The sequence below is a fragment of the Serinus canaria genome, chromosome 3 (genome assembly GCF_022539315.1).
Source record: "Serinus canaria isolate serCan28SL12 chromosome 3, serCan2020, whole genome shotgun sequence".
Classification (NCBI taxonomy): domain Eukaryota; kingdom Metazoa; phylum Chordata; class Aves; order Passeriformes; family Fringillidae; genus Serinus; species Serinus canaria.
Genome location: NC_066316.1, coordinates 31675769 through 31697286, shown reverse-complemented (window position 1 = coordinate 31697286; position 21518 = coordinate 31675769). Strand labels below are relative to the sequence as shown.

Here is a 21518-nt window from a genome sequence, read left to right as displayed (position 1 = left end):
TTCTGGAGGTTTTAAAAGCGGTTGCTGCAATTCTAAGTAAAGGCCTGGATTTACTGATTGCTTTGTTTACAGCCCATGCTATTGTCAGTCTTAATGCTTTGGGAGCAATCCTGTTGAAATGTTAGTTTCTGGTTTGAAACTTGGTCAGTACATTCATTTTAAGTAGTTCTTCAGTGGTACTGAAATAAACTCCTTGAGAATATTTTTACACTGTTTGGGACTCTGTAAGTTATGAAATGTGAAACTTCTGATTCTTATAGCAGCAATTTAAATACCATGTTCAACAGATTTAGAAGAAAATGTAACTTCTTGTTAAATGTCTGTTTTGGTTAAACAAAAGGAAGTTTTGTGTTCATTCTTAGACTGTTAGAGCTTAGTGATGCTAGTGTAGATTTGAATTAAAATACCCATTTTTAACTACCTTGTTTTTAACTACTAAACTGCATCTTCCTAGTAAATACTGCAAGGTGTGAGTAACACAGGTGCAAATGGTACAAACAGTACTTAAAAGTTCATCCTCAGCATTCCCTGGTGCTCTTGAGGAGTTTTGCATTACTTTGAAATGAAGTAGTAGGGCTTTTGGGTGCACGGAGAGCTTGCCCAGGTCTCTGATAACACATTTGACATTATTTTCTTATCTCTTTGGGGGTAGTCAGTAGAACAATATCTACCAGTGTTGTCATATCATGTGCTCATGAACTGCACCATTAAGTTGCCCTATTTCCCATAGCTGAAAGATGCTCCATTTAATTTCTAAGCTATAGTTAATCTCATAACTAGCAACTAGCAAAAGTACTGTATTGATGCATTTTTCTATTTTTATGTTGGATACAGATTTCTATTTTTTGTGTTTTTTTGCTTTCTAGCTGCTTTATTATTTAAAAAAACCCATTAAAGAACTGTTTTTATACACCTTTTAAATGATGTGAGCAATCTTGTAACTGTTCTGAGGAGGTGCATGTAATTTTTACTTCAATATCTGAATTCCATAAACAGGATGAGTAGGCAGCAAATTTACAGACATGAAAGACATTTGAAAACCCCCAAATAAAGCAGAAAAAAAAAAGACAAAACCAAAGCAGATTTTTCAGCTACTGTGATATTCATGAGAAGAGGAAGAAAATGGCATTAAGATTTGGGAAATAATAAAAAGAGAAGATTGTCATGTTAGATTGTAATCTGTTACTGTATTTAATGCCTAATATACGTTTTTCCCCCCACAGAAATTAGCAGAGTACGGAAAGACATGTATAACGACACATTAAATGGTAGTACGGAGAAGAGAAGTGCAGAATTACCAGATGCTGTGGGACCTATTGTACAGTTACAAGAGAAACTATATGTGCCTGTAAAAGAATATCCAGATGTAAGTATATCTTTTTTAGTCCCTAAATTATTTTTTGATCCTTGTGGTCGTCTTTAAATGTAAATTTCATGTCATGCTACCCTTGGATCACGCTGAGTTGCTTTGGATACTGGGGCATCAGTGTATGTTCCACTTTGCTTGATTTGCAGTGAGTGTGAGTGGAAGAAGGTTGTGTTAAATACCAAACTAGTATGGATTGTTAAACCTTAGATTTAAGATCCTAATTATCTTGTTTTCCATCAGTGTTTTCCATCCTGATACACCTTTGAAGTGAATTTTAGAAGGAAAGTAGTTCTTGGGATGGTGCTTTTTTCCTCTTGGTGTGTCTGTAAGTCAGCTGCAGAATGCTTTGGAACCCTTTGAAGACTTTTTGGAGACTGTACTTAGTCTCAATTACTATTTGTCCCATACCTGTGTAACCAGTTCTGTTGCTTATAGAAGTGTCTTTATCTCAGGATTGGTTGTCCTGTCCTCTCCTCTTTCCCCACCCTGCTTAAGCAAAACTCTTTGCTTGCCTGTCAATATTGTGCTCTCCATGGGGTGTTCTGTTCCATTGTACACTTACCTTCTGAAGGAGAATGGTTTCATTTAACTAGAATAGTTTTGAATTAATCTGATCTGAAGTGTTTCTAAAGACTACTTGTGAAGAACAGTCCTTTCAAAATCTACCCCAACTACCCCCAGCCGTTTTCATTGATCAGTGACAAAGGAGGAAGCCATGTTGTTCTTCCCTAATAGAATTAACAGGTTCTGTTGCAGTAGAGGGGTGCAGGGTCCAAGTAAGGGATTTGCGCATTAAAGTGATACAAAGTGGGAGAAAGTACAGAACAGCAAAAATAGAGGTAACACTTGTGTATTTCTGTGGCTGTTCTTTGTATGCTTAATTAGATTAAGCTCTCCAAATGGAGTTTTATTATTTCAGTGCTGCTTAGAACATACAGGCCTCTAAATAAACCTCACTGTGCCATGCTCCATTAATAAAGTTCAAGTCCCTATTCAGAACCGAATTCTTAGACAAATGTCTTTTCTCCCTTTTCAAGTTTTCACTAGTTGTTTTGCTTTGGGGTTAAAATACCTCTACTGGGAAAAGTCTTTAAGGAATTTGCACTTGCACTAAGGACATCTCTCTCCCCTTGTATTGCATTTTTCTTCCAAATTAAACATATGTGTATGTGCATACGTGTCCCCACACCAAACCCAGTTAATTCTTTTGAGACTCCTGAGTGTTAGAGATTTTTGAGAGCAATTGTCCTATGCAGTTGTTCCACAGAGCCATGTAAGTAGCTCTGGACTTAATACCTCCAGATATCTTAGAATTATGTTGCTTAGTGGCTTTTTAAAACATTTCTTAGTTATCGAAATCTTGGTTTCATAACTTGACGGTGTATTCTTTGTGAAGAGTTGCCAAAGTTATTTGTTGTAGTTTTGACAGAGCTTGATGCCTGCTGTATGGGGATTATGAGTAAGAAAAAAGGTGTTGGGTTTCCCTTAACTATTAAGCTGCTGTTCTAGAAATCACATGTTTCGTAGCTTAGGTCTTCACTGCCAGTTAATTATCAAATATAGTGTAAATGAGCAGGGAAGAGTTTGTCTCAAGTTTCTGACAAAGAAATGATTTCACTAGCTCCTGCTAGCTCTTTGTTTGCTTTTAGAAGAAGGGCCTTGAAGTGCTCACTAATTTATTTTAATAAACGCTTAGGCATTCGGAAGTGGGAGAAGCTTGTGATTTGTGTTCATGTGACCTGGAATAAAAAGGCTGTTGGCTCTTGTGAGATGATGTGAAGTGTGTGCTAGAAAATGTGGAGCTTCTGCTGCTGTGGTGGGACCTGGCAGTTCAAACTTCACCAGGGAGCCAAGCCCGGTGTTCTCTGTGCGCTCCTGTATTTGTTCCTTGCTACTTGGAATGGGATCTGCCCAGCCTTAATAATTGGTTAATCAACTAGAATATACCACTGCATACAAATAAAAAGCTGTGATTTGCTATGTAGGCCATCTCTAAAATCTTTCTGCAAGTTAGATGTTAAGTAACCTGCTTTGAATTCAGGCTAGCACAGCATTTAGAAGGTCTGGAGTGCAGTGAGTCCAACTTACTAAAAAAAAGAAGTGTAAAATTCATGGATTAGTATTCATTTCACCAGTGAAGGTAAATTTGTGTGTAAAGAGAGAAATTGTTACCTGTGAGAATTTTCACAACAGTATGTGAAACTTCTTACTCATATTCAGCAGTTAATTTAGTTGTTACCAGATATAGGAAAGACATGCTGTATGGACTATGAGAGTGAGTTTCTCAGATAAATCTAGTTGATTCTTTCTGTTGCCATAATTTTCTTCCAGCCGACTGTCTTGTATACATTACAAAGATATAAAGTCGGATAAACCTAAATTTGTTCAGAAAAAAAGTGACCAGAAACTGGTTTTCTGATGTATATTTAATAATATTTTAGTAAAAGAAATTTTAAAAAATCAGCAAAATGTTAGGTTGTTCTTATAAGCTTTTGTTATGGTATTTTTGACTTAGAATTTTGAGCATATTGGTTAGTTGACTGTAGTGAATAATGCATAGTACTATAGTGCCATTGTGTGCACAGTATCCTAAGTTACTTGTGAACATAAAAATAGTGGTCTACCATAAGTTTAAACAAACATGCTTTATTTATGACATACACAGAAGATGAAACAGTAAATTTTCATAGCCTGTATCACTTTGATATTACTGTTTTACTATCCTTTGGTTATCCACACAAAATAAAGAATATATAAAATTAAACTTAAAAGCTAAAATAAATCTATAAAATCCCCTGAAGGCTCCTAATTTATTTTTTTTGTACTAGTGCATATTGAGTATTTTTAATCTAATATTTATTTGAAGGCCATAGTTGATGCAAGGTTCAACTTGCCAAAAAATTAATTGACTGAAACAGCCTGTAGTTTTTAAATGCTGACTGTGCAGAATCTGAATTTCTGTACTAGTAAGTGGAAGATACACAAAAATCTTGCTAGGCAAGAATTCATTTTCTTTGATGTGTTGTATTAATAAGGAGAATTTTTCTGTTATGTAGTCAGAGTCTGATAAATTGTGTAACTGTTGGGATGGTCTCCTTTGTGACACTTTTTTTTCTTCCTAGGAAGTTCCTGTTACACAATGGGGTCTATTCCTATTGTTTTCTTCTAGCACCCTTGAAAGGTGTTTAAACTTTAGAGAAATTTTAGTATTAAAACTGAGATTTGAGATACTTAGCTTTCTGAACCATGTAAATATGCTCCTGAAACTTGAGAAAGAACTTTTGCAGAAGGCGCCCAAGGAAAGAAATTCCATTAATTGTCCATATTTTGCCCTTAAGTTAAAAGTGAGTTCTCTACAGAGTAATATTTGTGCTCTCTTGTAAGTCTTTGGTGTTACAGTTTGAAGACATTTCCAGTTCATGGAGAAATAACATCTGTCAGAATTTTAAAACATAAGAAGAAAAGATGTCAGAAATTGTTGAGCTCTTAAGAAGCAGAAGAATGGAGGATAAGCTATTGTTTGTGGGTGAATAGTTAAAAGTCTTTAGCATTTCCTATGCTTCAGATAAATGATTAATTTTCTCGAATTTCCCTAGAGAGACGAGACTAAACTTTCTGCCTGATATCAATTTAAACAGTTCTTGGAATTAGTACCTACAAATGTTGAACTGAATAAATGTTTTTTTTTCTATTATAATCATAGCTTTATTATTAATAAGTACCCTGTTCTTTCTGATTAATGTGAAATTCTCTGTTGGAACTCTTCTGTGCCTCTTCAGTAAAAATGTAAGAACTCAGTAATTATCGCATCTAAAGTAGCGTGTCCTTGGAGTATACTGGAGCTCAAAGGCCAGCAGTGATAAACAGCTTGTGTGTACTTCCTGACCATTTTAGTTAAAACTGTTTAATTAGTGCAACACAACGGTGAACACAAGGGCTCATTTTACTATGGGGAACTTACTGACAAAGTGTTTAAATCCTTTTTCAATTTGTAATATCAGAGTTTATTAGCGTCCCTAATATGGATTAGGAACATGATAACATCATCTTTATTTATTGTTCTGATTATTTACTTAAGCTTTTCACTCCCTAGTGGTAAACAGGGAAGGAAGCTAAAAGACTAGGCCTTGTTTACCCTAGCAATTTGAAGGAAAGAGAGAATATAAGTGATCTCTGTACATAAACTTGGGATAAAGAATAATGGCAGGGCTGAAGGAGGATTTGGAAAATGGTCAGCTACTGATGAAAGTACAAATGTATATGAAATAACTAAATAGTTTGATTACTAATTTTTAGTCTCAGTAAGGTCTTTGGAAAAACATTTTAATAGAAGTAATGGGAACAAAGAATTTAATTTTTATTTTGAACTTTATGTATTAATGAGAGGCTTTATGCACTCTGGTCGCACATGGTAAGGATATGGATTGAGAAAGGGTCCCTTTTTAGATGCTATAAAAATGGAGACATGCCTTAATATCTGTATGAAGATTTTTTTTTACCCCTTCTATCTAATGTTTTATTAGATATCCTTCCATTACTCACTATCTGAATCACTTTTGACAGGTTTTTTTAAAATTTTTTTGAACCATGCTAAACACTCAGTAGCTTGTTTGGGGGATTTGGGGTTTGTTGGGTTTTGGGTGGGTGTTTTAGTTTTGGGGTTTTTTGATGCAGGATGACAGATGTTGTCATAATTTTATTAATAGATGAGATGGTCAGATCTCCAGAGCACGTGTGTATGTGGAGGCAAAAGGATGGAAGACAGTCTAAAATACATTGGCATTAAAAATCCTGTCCTTTAGTCCCTTAGAGTGATGTTGCAGGCTGAGCAGCAGCTCAGCAGTACCAATTAACTTGATCTGTATCTCCATTATCTTTCCCTCTTAAACTCTTGAAGAGTTTAGTGGAATTAAGTCAGATGATTGCCTTGTCATTTATCTGTTAATGTTCTTCTTCCCGTTTTATTCCTACTATTTGTGCTGTTGGCAGGTCCTGTGGTCTTTCTGTGTGTGTAAATAAAAAGAAATGGAAGGTAGGGTGGAAGTAAGACAGGTAAAGTAAGAGCTTAGTAAGTAGTATTTGCTTTGGCTATGTTCCCCTTAATATATTTCTAAGTAAATTTGGAAATCTGGGAGAAGAAATGACTTGTACTTGGTAGTGCTAGGAAAGCTGAACATATTTGTTAGGACACCATGTTTTTATGTTGATGCTTGTATTAGTAATGTCTTCAAATTAGTATCATAATATTAAACTCCTAGTTTTATATGCATGATGATATACATGCCATGTGCAGCATGTGTATGATATTCCCTTCAGCATGCAGTGGAATTTTTTTCTTTTTTAGTCAGTATACAGGTCCAACTTGTAAGGATAGGAATCCTCTAATGTGACATTACCAGCCACTGCTAGACATTTGGGTGCCTCTCTTCACCATGGCTGGAGAGGACTGTGTGTGTATGGGGAAGCCAAGTGCCAAAGGAGGATGATAGTCTAGAAAATCAGTCTAAATAGCTTGAAGATACCTGTTACTTTTCTGTGGATGAAATAGCTAAAATGGTTCTAATAAGTTAATTTTAATAAAAATGTTTGACTGTGGGAATTAAAAATTTTGAGGTTGCAAAGGAAGTGTCCAATGGAACTTCCTGAAATAGGTCTAGCAGTCAACATCCATCATGATTGGTTTTGCTCCTGTAGTGCCTTTCATTGGCTCATTTTGTTTTCTGTGCAGAGTCAGGCTTTCAGTGGGCAGTCTATGCTCTTGCAAGACTTAAGTCTAGGAGAGCTGGGTGCACATACAAATAATAAAAGGTCAGCTGGGAGGCTGGTACTTGTAACATACTGATTTTGCTTTGTTTTATATAGGGTTTTTTTTTTCAGTCTGTTATTTGAAATGTTTATTTTAGCAAAGAAGGATGTTATACAGAGATGAGGATGTGCTTCAGCATGATATTTTTGCTTGTGATTGTGAGGTCAGGTACTCTTGGGTACACCTGCTGAACTTGTGGGCAGTTTTTTGTGAATTAATGTCCTGTGTACTTTAACTAGGATTGGAGACTGCAGTAAACATGGAAATACATCGAGTAAGTGCTGAAACAATACTTAACAGAGCAAGGTAATGCTTGTGTTCAAAACACGTAGGTGAATTGACAAATTACTGTTTAGACATCAGAATCCTTAATTGTTGTGCTTTGTTACTCAAAGTCAGGAGCAGATCTTCCTTCTGCTTTAGAGAGTGGAAACAGACTCCTGAAAGAGATGGGATTTGAGAGGCACAATGTTTTAAGGAAGGAGGAAATACAGAGAGAAAAACCCTTTATTGAGGTTTATGTTTTTTCCCCTTCTGATTAGTTGACCAAAGGAGAGCTGTAGCACTAAGCTGTAATACTCTCCCCAGAAACTTAACCTGGCAATTGTAATACCATGCTGTCTTCACCCCTCCCCCAGCAGTAGTCAGTCAGCTTTTGACACATATATTAAATATTTCTTCCTTTTTAGCAGCTCTGCAGTTTAGGTATTACTGTTTGTATAGTCAGAATTTTACGGAGTTGCCCTTGCAAAAGTCATCTGATGCTTTCCAGTCAGAGGACAGCAGGACTTTGGTAACTTCATAGGGGTAGGTCAGTGAAATGCAAGTCTTAGCTACTTGTGTTTGCTCTGTGTTTTGCTGGGATAAGATGGCACCTATCTAGAATTGCTATTTAAAATAGTTTTGAGTTCCAGTCAGCATACCAGCTTTTCTTTTTACCTCTCATAAATTATATGCTTAGGTAAAAATCAATTTACATGCCCTCAGTGGTAAAAGTTCTGGTTTTTTTTTTTTTTACTAGATTAAGTCTGCCCACAAACCTTGAAGGTGCATATTAATTTAAAGGAAAAAAGAATAAGTTGCCTTTTGAGCAACATGGTTGAGTTTTTTTTAAGCAGGTGTGCTCTTTTGATATTATGCTATTTCTGAAGTTACTAATGCATTTAAAAGTGTACATCACTTGTCAAGGAAAAGTTTTCAGTGTAATGCTGCATCTATAGCATTCATTTTTGATCTGAATTTGTTCCATGTTTCAAAAGAACAGAAATATGTTCTTTTGTTTTGTTCCTTACATGTGTCTCATTAATGTTGGTCACTTGGTTGTCTTATATATGAGTTTTCTTGAGGAGAAGATAGTACACAAATCCAGCTTTGGTAATAAACTTTCCTTTTTCTGTGTTTTGTTTCATTGCTTGAGAATGCCTTGGTTTGGAATGTTGGATTCAAAATAAAACACAAATGCTATGTCAGTAGGTATCTTTGCCTAGGAGATTCAGAGTTTCTGTAGCTCTAGTATGGATCTACTCAGTCTATGAAATTAGTCTCTGCCATTTTTTGATGCTAGTAAGAACAGTAGTTGAACACTGTTGTTTAATTTCAGTCACTTGGCATGATAGTAATTCACAATTCTAAGCTTTTATATGTTTATTTTCTCTTTAAGAGCAATTTCTGATAGTGAATTCTGTGAAGGCACTGATTCCTTTTGAAATTTGCTGCACTACTTTGAAACTGAGTGAATTATTTTCTTTCCAATACACTTAGTACTCTAAGAGAAATAACTTTGCTTGATGAACAGCCAGTTACTTTTTACACCTTATTTGCACTCAGTTCTCTCTTATTATATAGCATAGCACTTTTTCTCTTCAGGAAAGCTCATGCACCTGTCCTAATTGTGTTCATTCATCCACCCAACCCTCCAGTTGCTTGGGTTGATTACTGCTTTTTCAGGTTTCTGTCTCTTTAGAGTACAGAGTAAGCTTGATCAATATCTCTCAGCTGTGTGGTGTATAAACACTCAGAACATACTGACCCAAAAATTCCAGTTTGTTCTACTTGCTAACACTGTGATCTGTGGCTCTGCCCTGTGGTCAGTGATACTGCTTGTTTTGGGAAGATTATCAATTAAATTGTGGTTGGAAGTTGTCTGAAATATGCAGCAGTTTACCAGATGATTTTTTTTTTCTGTGAAGTACAGGTGGTCTAAAAATGTGAATGGTACATTAAATAAGTATCTGTATTGCTGTTCCATCTGGAAATGACCCCTTGTTATACTGCTAGTGTGTTTAAGTACTGATGATAATGAATATATTATTCAAATCAACATCTTAAATGTCTGGGTCATAATATTTATCCTAATTGCTTGAATTTTATAATTTGAACTTACTTGAAAATTTGATTACCTTTTTTTTAAAAAACAAATGTCACTTGCATTAAAAGTAAAGCAAAGTTGATGTCATTCAACCCAAGTACTCAAACAGTACATCTTGGGCTTCAATGTCATTTGATTTTTTCAAATTATTGTGGCCACATTAATATTTTGGATATCTTTTTTTCTTCCACAAGTGCAAATGTTGCCCTTAAGACTGGAAAATTTGTAAGCAATGGCCTTTGAGTCTTTGTGAAGGACTGCACTTCTTTCTGTGAGTCAGCTGATGGGCAAGCTAAAAGCAAGAGAGAGACATGAAACTCTGGCTTTGTTATATAGATGGGGCTAGAACATGTATATATATCTCTAAATCCTAAGTCACTACAGACAGATAGGCTGACATGTAAACCTGAAGTACGTCTCAAAGCCTTATGACATAACTCTTTCTTCTGCTGTTTCTTCTGTGATAAATATGAGGTAGTTCCTCTTCTGTTGCAGTGTCTGCAGTGATGTTGGTCATCACAGAGCTGTAAGAAGTAGAAGTACCCATGTCCTTACTTAAAAACCCAGAGTAGAAGGCAGAAGTTAGTCAGGAATAAAGCCTGAACGAAGCAATTGTTGATAAGCTGCTCTTTTAGCAGTGTTGTAATTGTACATATTTAGGGGATAATAGATTCAATATGACTTGATATCCAAAGGGGCTGCTTTCACTGTATTACTGGGCTGTAATACTGCTGCTCTTAGTGCTTGGTACTGGCTGAATCACAGAACTCTGCAGTGCTTCTGTTGTGGGGTTTGTATCCTTACATGCTCTCAACAAGGTTGGGAGCTTTTTAAGATGCTTCTGGTGCTTTTCAGTTTTCATTTGTCTTTTTATGCGTTGTATTCTTACAGTTAGAACACAGACTTAAGGTTTCCTGAGAGCTTTTAGCAGGAATCATTTAGAGCAAACAAGGCAGATTAGACCTTAAAACACTAAAGGAAATATTGAGCTGTCTTCTGATTATGGCAGCTGTAAATATATGGAGAAGACATTTTGTAACATTTCCAGCAGGTGAATGGAATTACTAGTTTAATTTTTCACTTCAGATATGGTTAACACTGTGAAATCTATCTTTTTTTTTTTTTTAGAAGAAGAAATACTTGTATAACAGTAAATAGGCATTGACGGTTTCTAATCTTACTTTTTTTTACACTTGATTGAATTATATAACTTAAGGTCTGTAATAGAATGAGAAGTGCTACCAGTTAGATAATCCTGTTGGGTTTTGTTACAATTTTTGGAAGGGGGATTGCTTTTGTTTTGATGACGCAGTTTAAAATTACTTTCTCTGATGTGTTTCAGTATTTTCATGGAATGAAATTCTGGACCTAGTTTGGTAAATAAGCCCCTAATTAATGAGAAGTAGTATAAAGTGTGTATGAAGCTATGACTAAGTGTGATGTTTATTTAGAAAGTGAGGTTTTGTAGTTCTGCTTGTGCAATACTGGAAGTGTTTTCAATATATTTAACAATAAAAATAGGTGTTTCAGGATTTGATTGGTCTTAAATGAGGTAAGAATTCTGACTCACTTTCCCCTATGAAGGGGAAAATTCAGCTTGTTTGACTATAGAGCTCCCAGTCTATGAATGAGATTGCAGTTGATACCAATTCTCAAATGTGTGTAAAAGTTAAAGGAGCAAAGCAGAAATTATCTAATATTGGTTCTGATTATAAATTACAATTTAGTCAGCTAAATTAAGCAATTAAAATCAGTCATATGAATGAAAAGCATGTTTATGTTTAGGAATGTTAAACACCTTACTTTCTCACTCACTTCAGAAGCTTGATAAAATGCGTTTTTTCCCAAAGTACCTTGCTTGAATATGGAAACTTGCATCACAGCTCTAATTGCTAAGGCCTATCTTTAACCACAAAACAATACTGTGCATCTTTAGCATGGGGTTTAGTTGCTTGGTGAGATGCTTTACTGCTTTATTTTTAACTTTGCTTATGAAAGAGTGCTATTATGGAGGAAAAAATAGTAATTTCTATTTATATAGTACTGCATTGAGGTCTTCTGATTTGGAAGTGTGCAATTTCTGTGTTTCCTCCCTTCCTATCTTCCAAGGTGGCAAATAAATATATTTTTGCAACGTAGAATTATAAAAGACTGAATAATTCAGCGTAAAATCTGTTGCCTTAAAGGGATGATGAACTTTAGACAAAGTTCCAGTAACTAATAAAATAAAATGAAGTGGTTATTGAGAACCTCTTCTTTGCATAAACTTGAGTATAACCTCCAAGCCTGTTTCTGCAAAGTCAGTTTTTCCTTTTGAAAGGAGAAAAAGCAGCTGCATTTGTCTGGTAAATGGAAAAAGAGAATTATGTCCCTTATGTACAAGAATTCCATTTCTTCTTAGAAAGAAGATTTCAATTTCTTCTTAGTATTTTTAACTATAGTATCACTATGTGCCATAGTGCTCCGACTTAAATGTGTCTTTCTCACTTCTAATTACTGAGAAATGGAAGTAGTCTACAGCTAAATTGCCAGCTTTAAGTGCCTTGGGTAATGTCATATGTAGTCACATCTAATTAAAAGTATTATTATGGAAATTAGTTGTTGGACTGTATATCCTGAGGATCCTTTGTTACTGGAATATGAGTTTAATGATGTAAACTGTGAGGCTTAGAGGGCACTGCTGGATCCTGTGGTTAGGCTTGGAGACCGATTTACACACAGCACAACTTGTTAATTCTCTAGATAAATGTGTCACTATTCCCAAGTAGAGCACAGAATTGAACAATTTTTACTCATCTGCTGGTGTTATTGAAACTGATGTCTTGTCACTGTTCTGAAAACCTCATTTTAGTGAATAGGATGAACCAGATTATTCACTATCTCGCTTAAGCATGCCTACTGTTAGATTGTTCACAGGATCTGATTTCCTGAGAGAGTTTCTGTTAACAATCTTTCAATTACTGTTTAAAGGGTTTTATGACCACTTAAAGGAGGGAACTACCAAACTGTTCTGTGGGCCTTTAAATAATTGCAAATGGGAATCTAATGATAACAGAGATTCCCATTTTAAAACCATGAAATTGTTAATTTGTCTATCTTTACAGCTTTCTCACTTATGTTGATAATTCTAAGCAATTTAAAATCCAATTATTTCCAAAATACGACAGTAATTAGATTAGTGTTTTTACATGAACAGAACATGTAGCATAAAAAAATCATTTTGAGGGATATTATTTTAGTTATTTGAAGTGGAATTTAAACTACCCAATTAAGATTCTCTTTAAACTTGCGGCATGAGGAAAAGATTTAATGTTAAAGCCAGTATTAAATGGAAAGGAAATGTGACTTTAGTTTATATTATAATGTACAAAAAGTACTGACAAAGCAGAGGCGAGGCAAAAACAGGCTAAAAGAACAAATTGCTATTTTACTCAAGATCTAAAGGTAATATTATGCAAACAACTACACAGTTTATTAACAGTAAAAATTAATCTAGAAGTGGGGGGAGGGAAGCAAAACCCAAAAGGCTTTTTGCTTGAGTGTGTTTGACAAGGCATGGCTTCTGTCTCTGGTAACTGATAAGGTCTCTGCTTTGTTGTTGTGTGTTCTTGTATCTTGTGTCCGCTGATCCAGCCCGCAGTGTTGTCAGCTCAGTGAGGAATGTCAGGAGGCTGGAGCAAAAGGGACATTAAATGGTTGACACTGAGGGATGGCAGTAAATGAGATGGGAGCTAAATATATAGGTTAGTGACATTCTAGCAGCTGGCTAAAGTCGTGCTGTTTGTTGCTTGGGCATGCTAGCCTTAAAAAGGAAGAGAATGCATTGTAGCACCAAGAAGAAAAAAAAACAGCTGGTGGCTTATCAGTCAGCCCTAATGACAGAGAAGGTTAAAGAGTTTGGAAGGACAAATCTTGAAAGAGTGCTTTTATTAGTAACATCAAATTTTTAATTTGGTATGAGTAATTTTATAAAAGTACTCTTAAAACTTGGCTCGTTCAGTGTAAAAAAGGCATGAATGCTTCATTTGGTGTCCAAATAAAATTACTTTAAAAATTTACTTATTTACTTTTGATCCAAGCAGCTTGTTAGGTGATTTTTACAGTAACTTGTTTTTGATGTTTTCTTGCTCCATAATGGAACTCTTGGAAACAGTTTGATACTCGATTAAGTATCTCAGAGTTTAATGCTTAATTTAGAAGAAAAAGGGCTTGTTTTTCTAATAAATGAAAGTATCAATGTCCTCAAATGGTATAAACTTTATATATCTTAATCCCCATCTTTATTTTAGAGATAGAAAAGTGCCATGTGATTTAAATATGATTTTAAATCATATTTAGAAAAGTGCCATGTGATTTAAATATGATTTTATGTTAGAAGCACTTCCAAAATAAAAGATAATTGAAGCTTAATATTTGACATAACTTACTACTACATCTAGTACTCTTTCAGTGAGTGCTGTTTGAATGTAAGTTTGAAATAAGTACAGGACCTTAGTTGAAAGCTTAGTCCTGCTTGATACTTTTTGCTGCTTCTTCATATCTGAGATTTTTAGTTTCTTCTCAAGAACCTGTTTAGTTCTTGAACCCAGACTTGATTGTTACCACTGTCTTACAGCTGACTCAAAGAGAAGTGAAGAGCAAAATCTCATCTGTGGCTCTGCAGCAGGTAAAGTGGTAGTGAAGAAGCCTTTCTGTCCTTTTCAGTGCTCTCAGGGAGTGTCTGTGTGGGTGGCACTCTGAAGCTGGCCTCAACAGAAAGAAGCTGTGGGATAAAGATGTGAACCTGAAATGCAGGTTAAAGCCTTCCCTTTTTGCTTTTAGTGGTCCTTGTGCTGTGGCATACTCTGACAGGATGGGAAGAGATCAGGAAATTCCAGATCTCCTGCTCTTAGCAGGAATTGGTCTGTCCCCTTCCTTAAGTTTGTTGGAGGGTTTGTAAAAGCGAGGTGTGACTGAGCAGCTTAGGGTCAGCTTTTACAGGACTGCAGCAGTGATCTTGGGCTCTTGTTTGTCTTAATGTTAAGAGCTGCTTTTCTTCCTATTACAGGAGCAGCTTCTGCTTGTTGCAGTAGTACCAGCAGGGTGGTTTTCTATCATTTGAGATAGTCTTGCATTAATTTATGTGTTTGTGTAGGTTCTTCTTCTCTTCAGTTCAGGTGGATTGTACATAGCAGGATGATGCACCAGATAAGGTTTTCAGGCCTTGAATTAAAGAGATTAGAGAGGTTTGAGCTGCTTTGCTCAGGGAGTTTGATGCATTGTGTTTAGGCAGATTGACTTTTTTTATGTACCTCTATACAGAGAGATTTATGGCTGTGAAGCTGTAGAGTAATTAGTACATTATGCCATTTCTGAAGTGTTGGTTCCCTTTTTTAGTTAGCACAGCAGCTCTTTTGTGGATCTTCATTTTGAATTCTGTAACTTGTTTAGGCCAATGCCAATATTACCTGTGCGTTACATTATACAAAAATATCAAAATAAATATCAGTAGATCTTAGCTAATCTAATAAACTTGCCTTTATTCCTTCTATAAACCTAATGCAGTTTATTAATAGTATTAGTTTTTTTCCAAGTGATTGTTTCATTCTGCACAGTAAAGAACAGAAACAAACAGCTTTTATGGCTTTATGTTAGAGGTCAGTAATTTAAGAGTTATTCTTAAATTGTCTCTGTCTTTCTAGTCTGTTATCTGATTTTTACTGCTTCTTTTGAAAGGAACTTAGGGAGTGCAACATCTTCAGTGTTTTGAAATTTCTTGGTTCTTTGATGATACAATGTAAAGTCTTACTCATTTTCACAAAAAAACATAGCTCTCCCTTCAGATTTGGATTGCCTTCTACCTTCCATCTGAAGGTTGCATTATCTTAATGCCAAAACTATATGGTGAAGGTGTAATTTTTCTGCAGGAAAACGTAAAAAGATTTGTTACTCAATCCTTGGACAGTAAAGCTTCTTGGTATTCACTTGATTTAGAACTAAATGGTTAATTTCTTGGCATAAATGTTTACATTTTAGGTTAGTTTTTAGAAAATTAAATTTAAAAAAAAAGATTAAATGTGATAATTTGCAAAATATAGAAGATTAGGATACCTGTCTTTTGGTATGCTGTTAGACTGATCTTCAGACAGGTCAAAGAATTGCTGAAGAAATTGTTAGCTCTTTAGCAGCTTATTTTGGAAAACAGTGCCTGTGAGATTAGAGGTACTAGGATTGTGTCAACACAGAAATTAGTTTTTTCTTTTTGCACCTCTGATAACACACATATACATTGTGTTTAAAATTAGAGTGAAATCTTCTGCCCAGAGGAGCTGAAAATACATTTTCCAGGAAGACTGTGTTTGTGGTTCAGTGTTGTTTCAATGGATGAAAATTAAGCTGGCATCCTAGATAACATTTTGGAGACACTGAGTTTTGTATATACAGGAATTAATACGTCCTGAATTCTTATGAATGTATTTTGATGATGACTTCTGACAGATACCTATTTCAAACAGATGACAAAAGAAAGCTGTATCTTGGCTTCTCTGGTTAGTTGTAATGCATTCAGCCAACTAGATGTAGCTACTCAGATAGTTCTGTCACATTAATTAAAATTTCAGTGGTAAAAATGAAGTTTATTTAGATGAATATCTAGCTGTCTTTATATTTCATTAAAAATTTTCAATACCTAACAGAAACAAGACCTATTTAATTTTAATTTACTCAGATCTCCCTTTAAACTGCAAGTTTAGAATATGGAGAAAAAAGTGGTACCCTTCAGTGTACTACTTTTGGTTTGTGTTTGTCTTTTAAGCTGTGCTTTGAGATTTCTTTGTTCTTTAATCAAGGAAGCTGTATTACCATTATTAAAATGACCTGAAAGCTAGCCTGATTTTTATTTTATTTCATTTTTTGATAGATCTGGTCTAATGTATTTACATGAGGTTTGTAAAGCTGTTTGTCAGTTAAACATGCTCTCAAAGCCTTCAGCAGAGGTTATTAGAGGTGAATGATGTGGATTTAAGGGATTTAGTAATTCATTCTAAATCCTAGCTATATTTTTTAATGCTGGGTTTTTTTTTTTTTTTGTTTTTTTTTTTTTGTTTGTTTTTTGTTTTTGTTTTTTTTTTTTTTTTTTGAAGGAGCATTTTAAGCATTAGGATGTTGTCTGCTGGGTAAAAAATGATATTTTATTGACATCACATGGATAATCTGTGTCTAGGTTACAGCTGCAGTGATCAGAAAGATTCTGAGCTTTTTGAATGATCACTGTATCAGTGGCTGATATTCTGCTCAGTCAGGAACAAATGCAAATAATCTGTAATAATCTCTTAAGGGCAAGTCAACTCTACCAACAAAGCTAACATTGCAGAATTACAGTCTGTAAATTGTGGCACCCTTACAGGACCTGAAGGGACCCTACAAGAGAGCTGGAGGAGGGTCTTTTGGGATAGGCCAAGGGGGATGGATTGAAACCGAAAGAGGGTAGAATTAAATTAGATGTTAGGAAGAAATTCCCCACCTTTAGGGTGGTGGGACAGTGGACCAGGTTGCCCAGAGAAGCGGTGGGTGCTCCATCCCTGGAAGTGTTCAAGGCCGTGTTGGATGGTGCTCTGAGCAACCTGGTCTGGTGGAAGGTGTTCCTGGCCTTGCCAGGGATTTGGAGTTATGTGATCTTCCAACCCTAACTGTTCTATGATTTTATAAAATGCTGTAAGTTGATAATTTTATTTTAAGATGGTTATATTGCTGTGGTGCTGGGCCTTTAATTGTATGGTGGTGCTTCATAAAAACAATTTAGTTTTTATTGTAGCAAGCAATATTTTTATTCAAATTAATCACCCATTTAATATAACCTTAGCTTTTTATCTGAAATTATATGGTGTGCTGTTTATTTTTGGCACATTCCAGAACACAACTAGAAGTAGTATTTCATTTATTAAATAATGTTACAGTGCCAGAATACAGGTACTAACACAGAGAACTTAAGAGTTGAATAGGGCTCAGGGTCACCCTTTGAAAATGTAATACTTGTGATTCTAATAAATAATAGAACTACTTGAAGTGGCAAAATCTTAAATTGAAACAAATCCTGATTTGTCATAATATAAATCCTAAAAGTTCTAATTTATTGTACCACTTGTTTTTAATGTTACCTAGAGAATATCACCAGTAAGAAATAATAGATGAGTAATTTTTAAGTAGACCAAAATTTTTTGTTATGGTAATCCATTCTTTAAACCATTAAGCACATATTGCTGATTCCCAAGAAGGGAAGGCAGCAATTCTTAATCCTATAGAGAGAACAAGGTGCTACTGTTCATCACTGATTGTTTACTGTCTTCTTAATAGAAGTTTTACTGGAAAATATAGATACATTTCTATCAGCATTTCTTACTAAAGATCATGTGTAGGCAAGGTCTGTGTGGGCAAGGTCTGTTTATGACTGTCCAACAAATGCTAAATAGCGAGCTCAGTTTTTGTGAGCTGACTTGCAGCACGCGTGGGTTCATTCAGGAGATTTTATTGGGTTCTGAACACAATGTGAACAATTCAGTGTTTGAATTGTGTTGATGGCACCAGCTTTGTAGATGAGGTGAGTTAGAGGTTAAACAGCATTGAGGCAGACTGACTCATGCATGCCATGAAACATAAATACCCCAGTACTCAGAAAAGAGATTGAAGTTGTTCTCTCTTGCTGCACTTCGTGCTTACTAATAAGTTTGATAAAGTTTCTGGAAATCTTTCTCTTTTCTGGACGTCTCATAGAATCCATACTCTTCTAATTGTTTTAAGAAGCTGTGCTTTAAAACCCAGTTCAATATAATGTAATTTAAAGGAATTTAACATGTTACCAAAATTACTCCTACACTAACTGTGTTATGTAATACTTAAATGTAGTTCTGGGAAAGAATAATAGATACAGGTATTTGCATGCAGAGAAGTAATTTCCTCTGTTACTAGCTGTATTTTTCATTGGAACCTCTGCAGTGAGTAATAGGCAAAACCATTGCACTAATGTGTTCTTTTCATTTTCCTCCAGATGCTGATCTTTTTTGTATTGTATATCAGACTTCAAAACACTGAGTGTTAACTTTGATCTCCTACTACACGTACTGTGCTTTAGTAATGTATTACAATTATGTTCATATCCTTTGTTTTTGCATTAATGCATTTTACAGATGTTTTTGAACTAGACCAAGCTGATCTCACTCCCACAATTATTATCAGTTCTTTTCCTTAACAAGTCAAGTTACTATCTGGATTTGATGTTGAAAAGTGATTATGGTAACTGAACTAGAACCAAAAAACCCAGAAACAACCCAAAATGCCCCTAACCCTGTAATCTTTGTTAAAAATGTATGCAGTGTACTAAATAAATATGGAACCAGTCTGAGTCCATTAAATATGTACTGAAAAGTATTCTTAGCCATTTAATGCATGAAGGAAAAGAAAAAAAAATATTTTCATTATCTCATTTCTAAGATGTTGTTCTCTTTGTGACGCTCAAATTTTAGAGAACTAGAACTGCATTAAATATCTTAGCTGTAGTGACCCTTTTATTTAATGTTGGTGATTAAGTTGCTCACACTTGAAGTCATCTCAGAGGTACTTCTACAGATGTGCTGGAAATTTTGGTTTTTTTTATCTAGCACAAAAGTACCTAATTGAAAATATGACAGATCCTAATTTTCTGACAGTTGATATTCTGTACTGTATTTTCCAGTACCTTAATGGTTTTATTTTTGTGTTTAAGTGATGAAGAGATTATTTAATGGTTATTTGTATGTATGAGTTTCTTAACAACACAGCATTTCTAATTTACTACTTAACTTCATCACTTAAATGCTTCAGTAGTTCTCATTTAGCTTTGATTATAGTGTTAGAATGGTATATATCAGATGCATCCAGCACATGTAAGTGGATATATTTGACATAAGCAGATTATATGTGTCATGCTGATATTCACTACATGTGTACTTTGACCTTTACTTGATTATTTTGCTTAGAAAACATGCCATATTTAGGAATGGAGAGAATGTTTCTCATGCATTGTCTGCAGGAACTCTTCTGTTACCAGTAGTAGGTGGGTTGGGTAGAGACTTGAGGAAACAACTTCACATGTTGTCACTAGCAGTCTTAACAGCTACCTAAAGTTAGTTTGTATGTAAAAATTAACTTCTAAATGTGGCTACTATTGTCTGTGTTCACTGTGTTGACAATGATAATACCATCTGCTTTCTCAGCCTCTTATTCCTTTAAAATCTCCTCAGATAATCTGTTTTTCTTAACTATGTTACAAACTTGGTGAATTCGGCTGGAGGACATTTAATCCTCAGACTACATGTAAATGCAGTCAATGAAAGATTTCAGTGTTATTCTTGAAACATTATACTTTTTCCTCTTGATTTCTGAAATGTGTACAAGTGGCTGTTTATGTGAACTTGGCCTTCTTTGGTTTTGGTTACTCTAAAATGTGGTCACTGAGTATGGGATGCACTTTTTATTTGATGGTAGTTCTCACTGCTTTAACAAAAGCTGTGTAGCTGTTTTCTGCTGAGATAAGTGTGATATTGAATGACTGAAAATACTTAAAAAGGCACGAAATATATCTGAGGTTTTGTCATCACAGAAGAAGAAACTTTCTGTTCTGTTAATCCCAACCTACCAAAAAATGTAGTGGTGTCGTCTTCTTTGGAATGGGAGGAGATAGTGGCAACAGTTTCAAGTATTGAAAGAATTTTGACTGAAAGTAAGAGGTGGGGGCTGTAAATGTTATCTAAAGATTATGTATTTAATCCATAACTGCTCTTTTACTGGCAAATTATGTGTGTACAGGTGTAAATGCTAGTTCTCTTAACAGTGTGTGTGTTGTACATGTACAGAAATTCACATCACTATAACTGTGCTTGTGAAAATAGCCTAACTAACCAAACATGCCTCCCCCCCCAAAAAAAAAACCCAGAAAAAAACCAACCCAAAAAGCAACAACCAAAAGCCCATTTTGACACAGCTGTCATTGTGGAAATTGTTATATGGTCATGATACAGTAATGGAATAAATATTGGATAATGTTATTGCTAGAAAGCATATGCAGTGTAAGTTAGGGTAAATTACCCATTTGTAGTTTCTTTTTTTTCCTATTAAATGTTTCAGATTACTTTCTCAGAAATTCATTCTCAAAGGTACCTATCCGTAATTTTATTCTACAAGCTTTGGGGTTTTTTTATTAAACACTAAACTACCTAAGTGAAAGTATACAGTCTTACAGTTTAATATGCTGCATTTTGTTTTCTAATACCTCAAGTGGGTTTATAGTTGTTTCAAGTTAGAGGCTTATAAAAAAATCAAATCAGCCATATGTATCTGATTTATTTTTATATGATTGTCTAAGATGTCTTGGCTGAGACCAATGCAAGATTTTCTAAAAAATACAGAAAAATAACTGTATTGCCAGTATCATAAAACAATATTCCTTAAAAAGAAGAAAATATAAAAAAAGAAACCTAAATTTGCAAATTTTGTGTGGGTCAGTGAAAGCTTTATTAGATTCAGTGTCCATTCTTCTATTTGTTTTGTCAGCATAGTGCTATTTTTTTTTTGATCTTCTGCTGTAGTGTTTCCAGTGTGTTTGCATATAAATGTTACAATTAAATGCATTAGCTGATTTTCTTTGTAAAAAACACGCATGAAAATACATACTTGAATTTAATTGTATCTTTAAGAAATTTATTAATCCTTGGAGTAATGTTAATCTTGCACACAAAGAGTGCTCACATTAAACAAACACCATTGTGAGTGCCATGCACATTCATCATGCTTTGTTTTGAATGCCTTTATTGTCTTGCAGTTCCTTTGTGTCTCTTCATTACTCCGTTTCCATGGTTGGCATTCTAGCCTGTGACTCTGACAGATAAAGCTATCTCCTAAATGGTCCTGGAGTAGGACTACTGCAGTCTGAAGACATAGAAAGTTTCTTCTGAAGTGGCTAAACT

At 35.0% G+C, this 21518-nt stretch overlaps 1 protein-coding gene across 10 annotated transcripts in view; it reads left to right on the top strand.

The window, feature by feature from the left end:
• QKI (QKI, KH domain containing RNA binding) overlaps positions 1-21518 on the top strand; it is a 149431-nt gene that overhangs the window by 35534 nt on the left and 92379 nt on the right. For all 10 annotated transcript variants that reach the window (XM_030236281.2, XM_030236279.2, XM_030236278.2 and 7 more), the window contains exon 2: positions 1224-1366. In XM_030236281.2, the coding sequence (XP_030092141.1) occupies positions 1224-1366 (143 nt within the window). The remainder of the gene's footprint in view (positions 1-1223; positions 1367-21518) is intronic.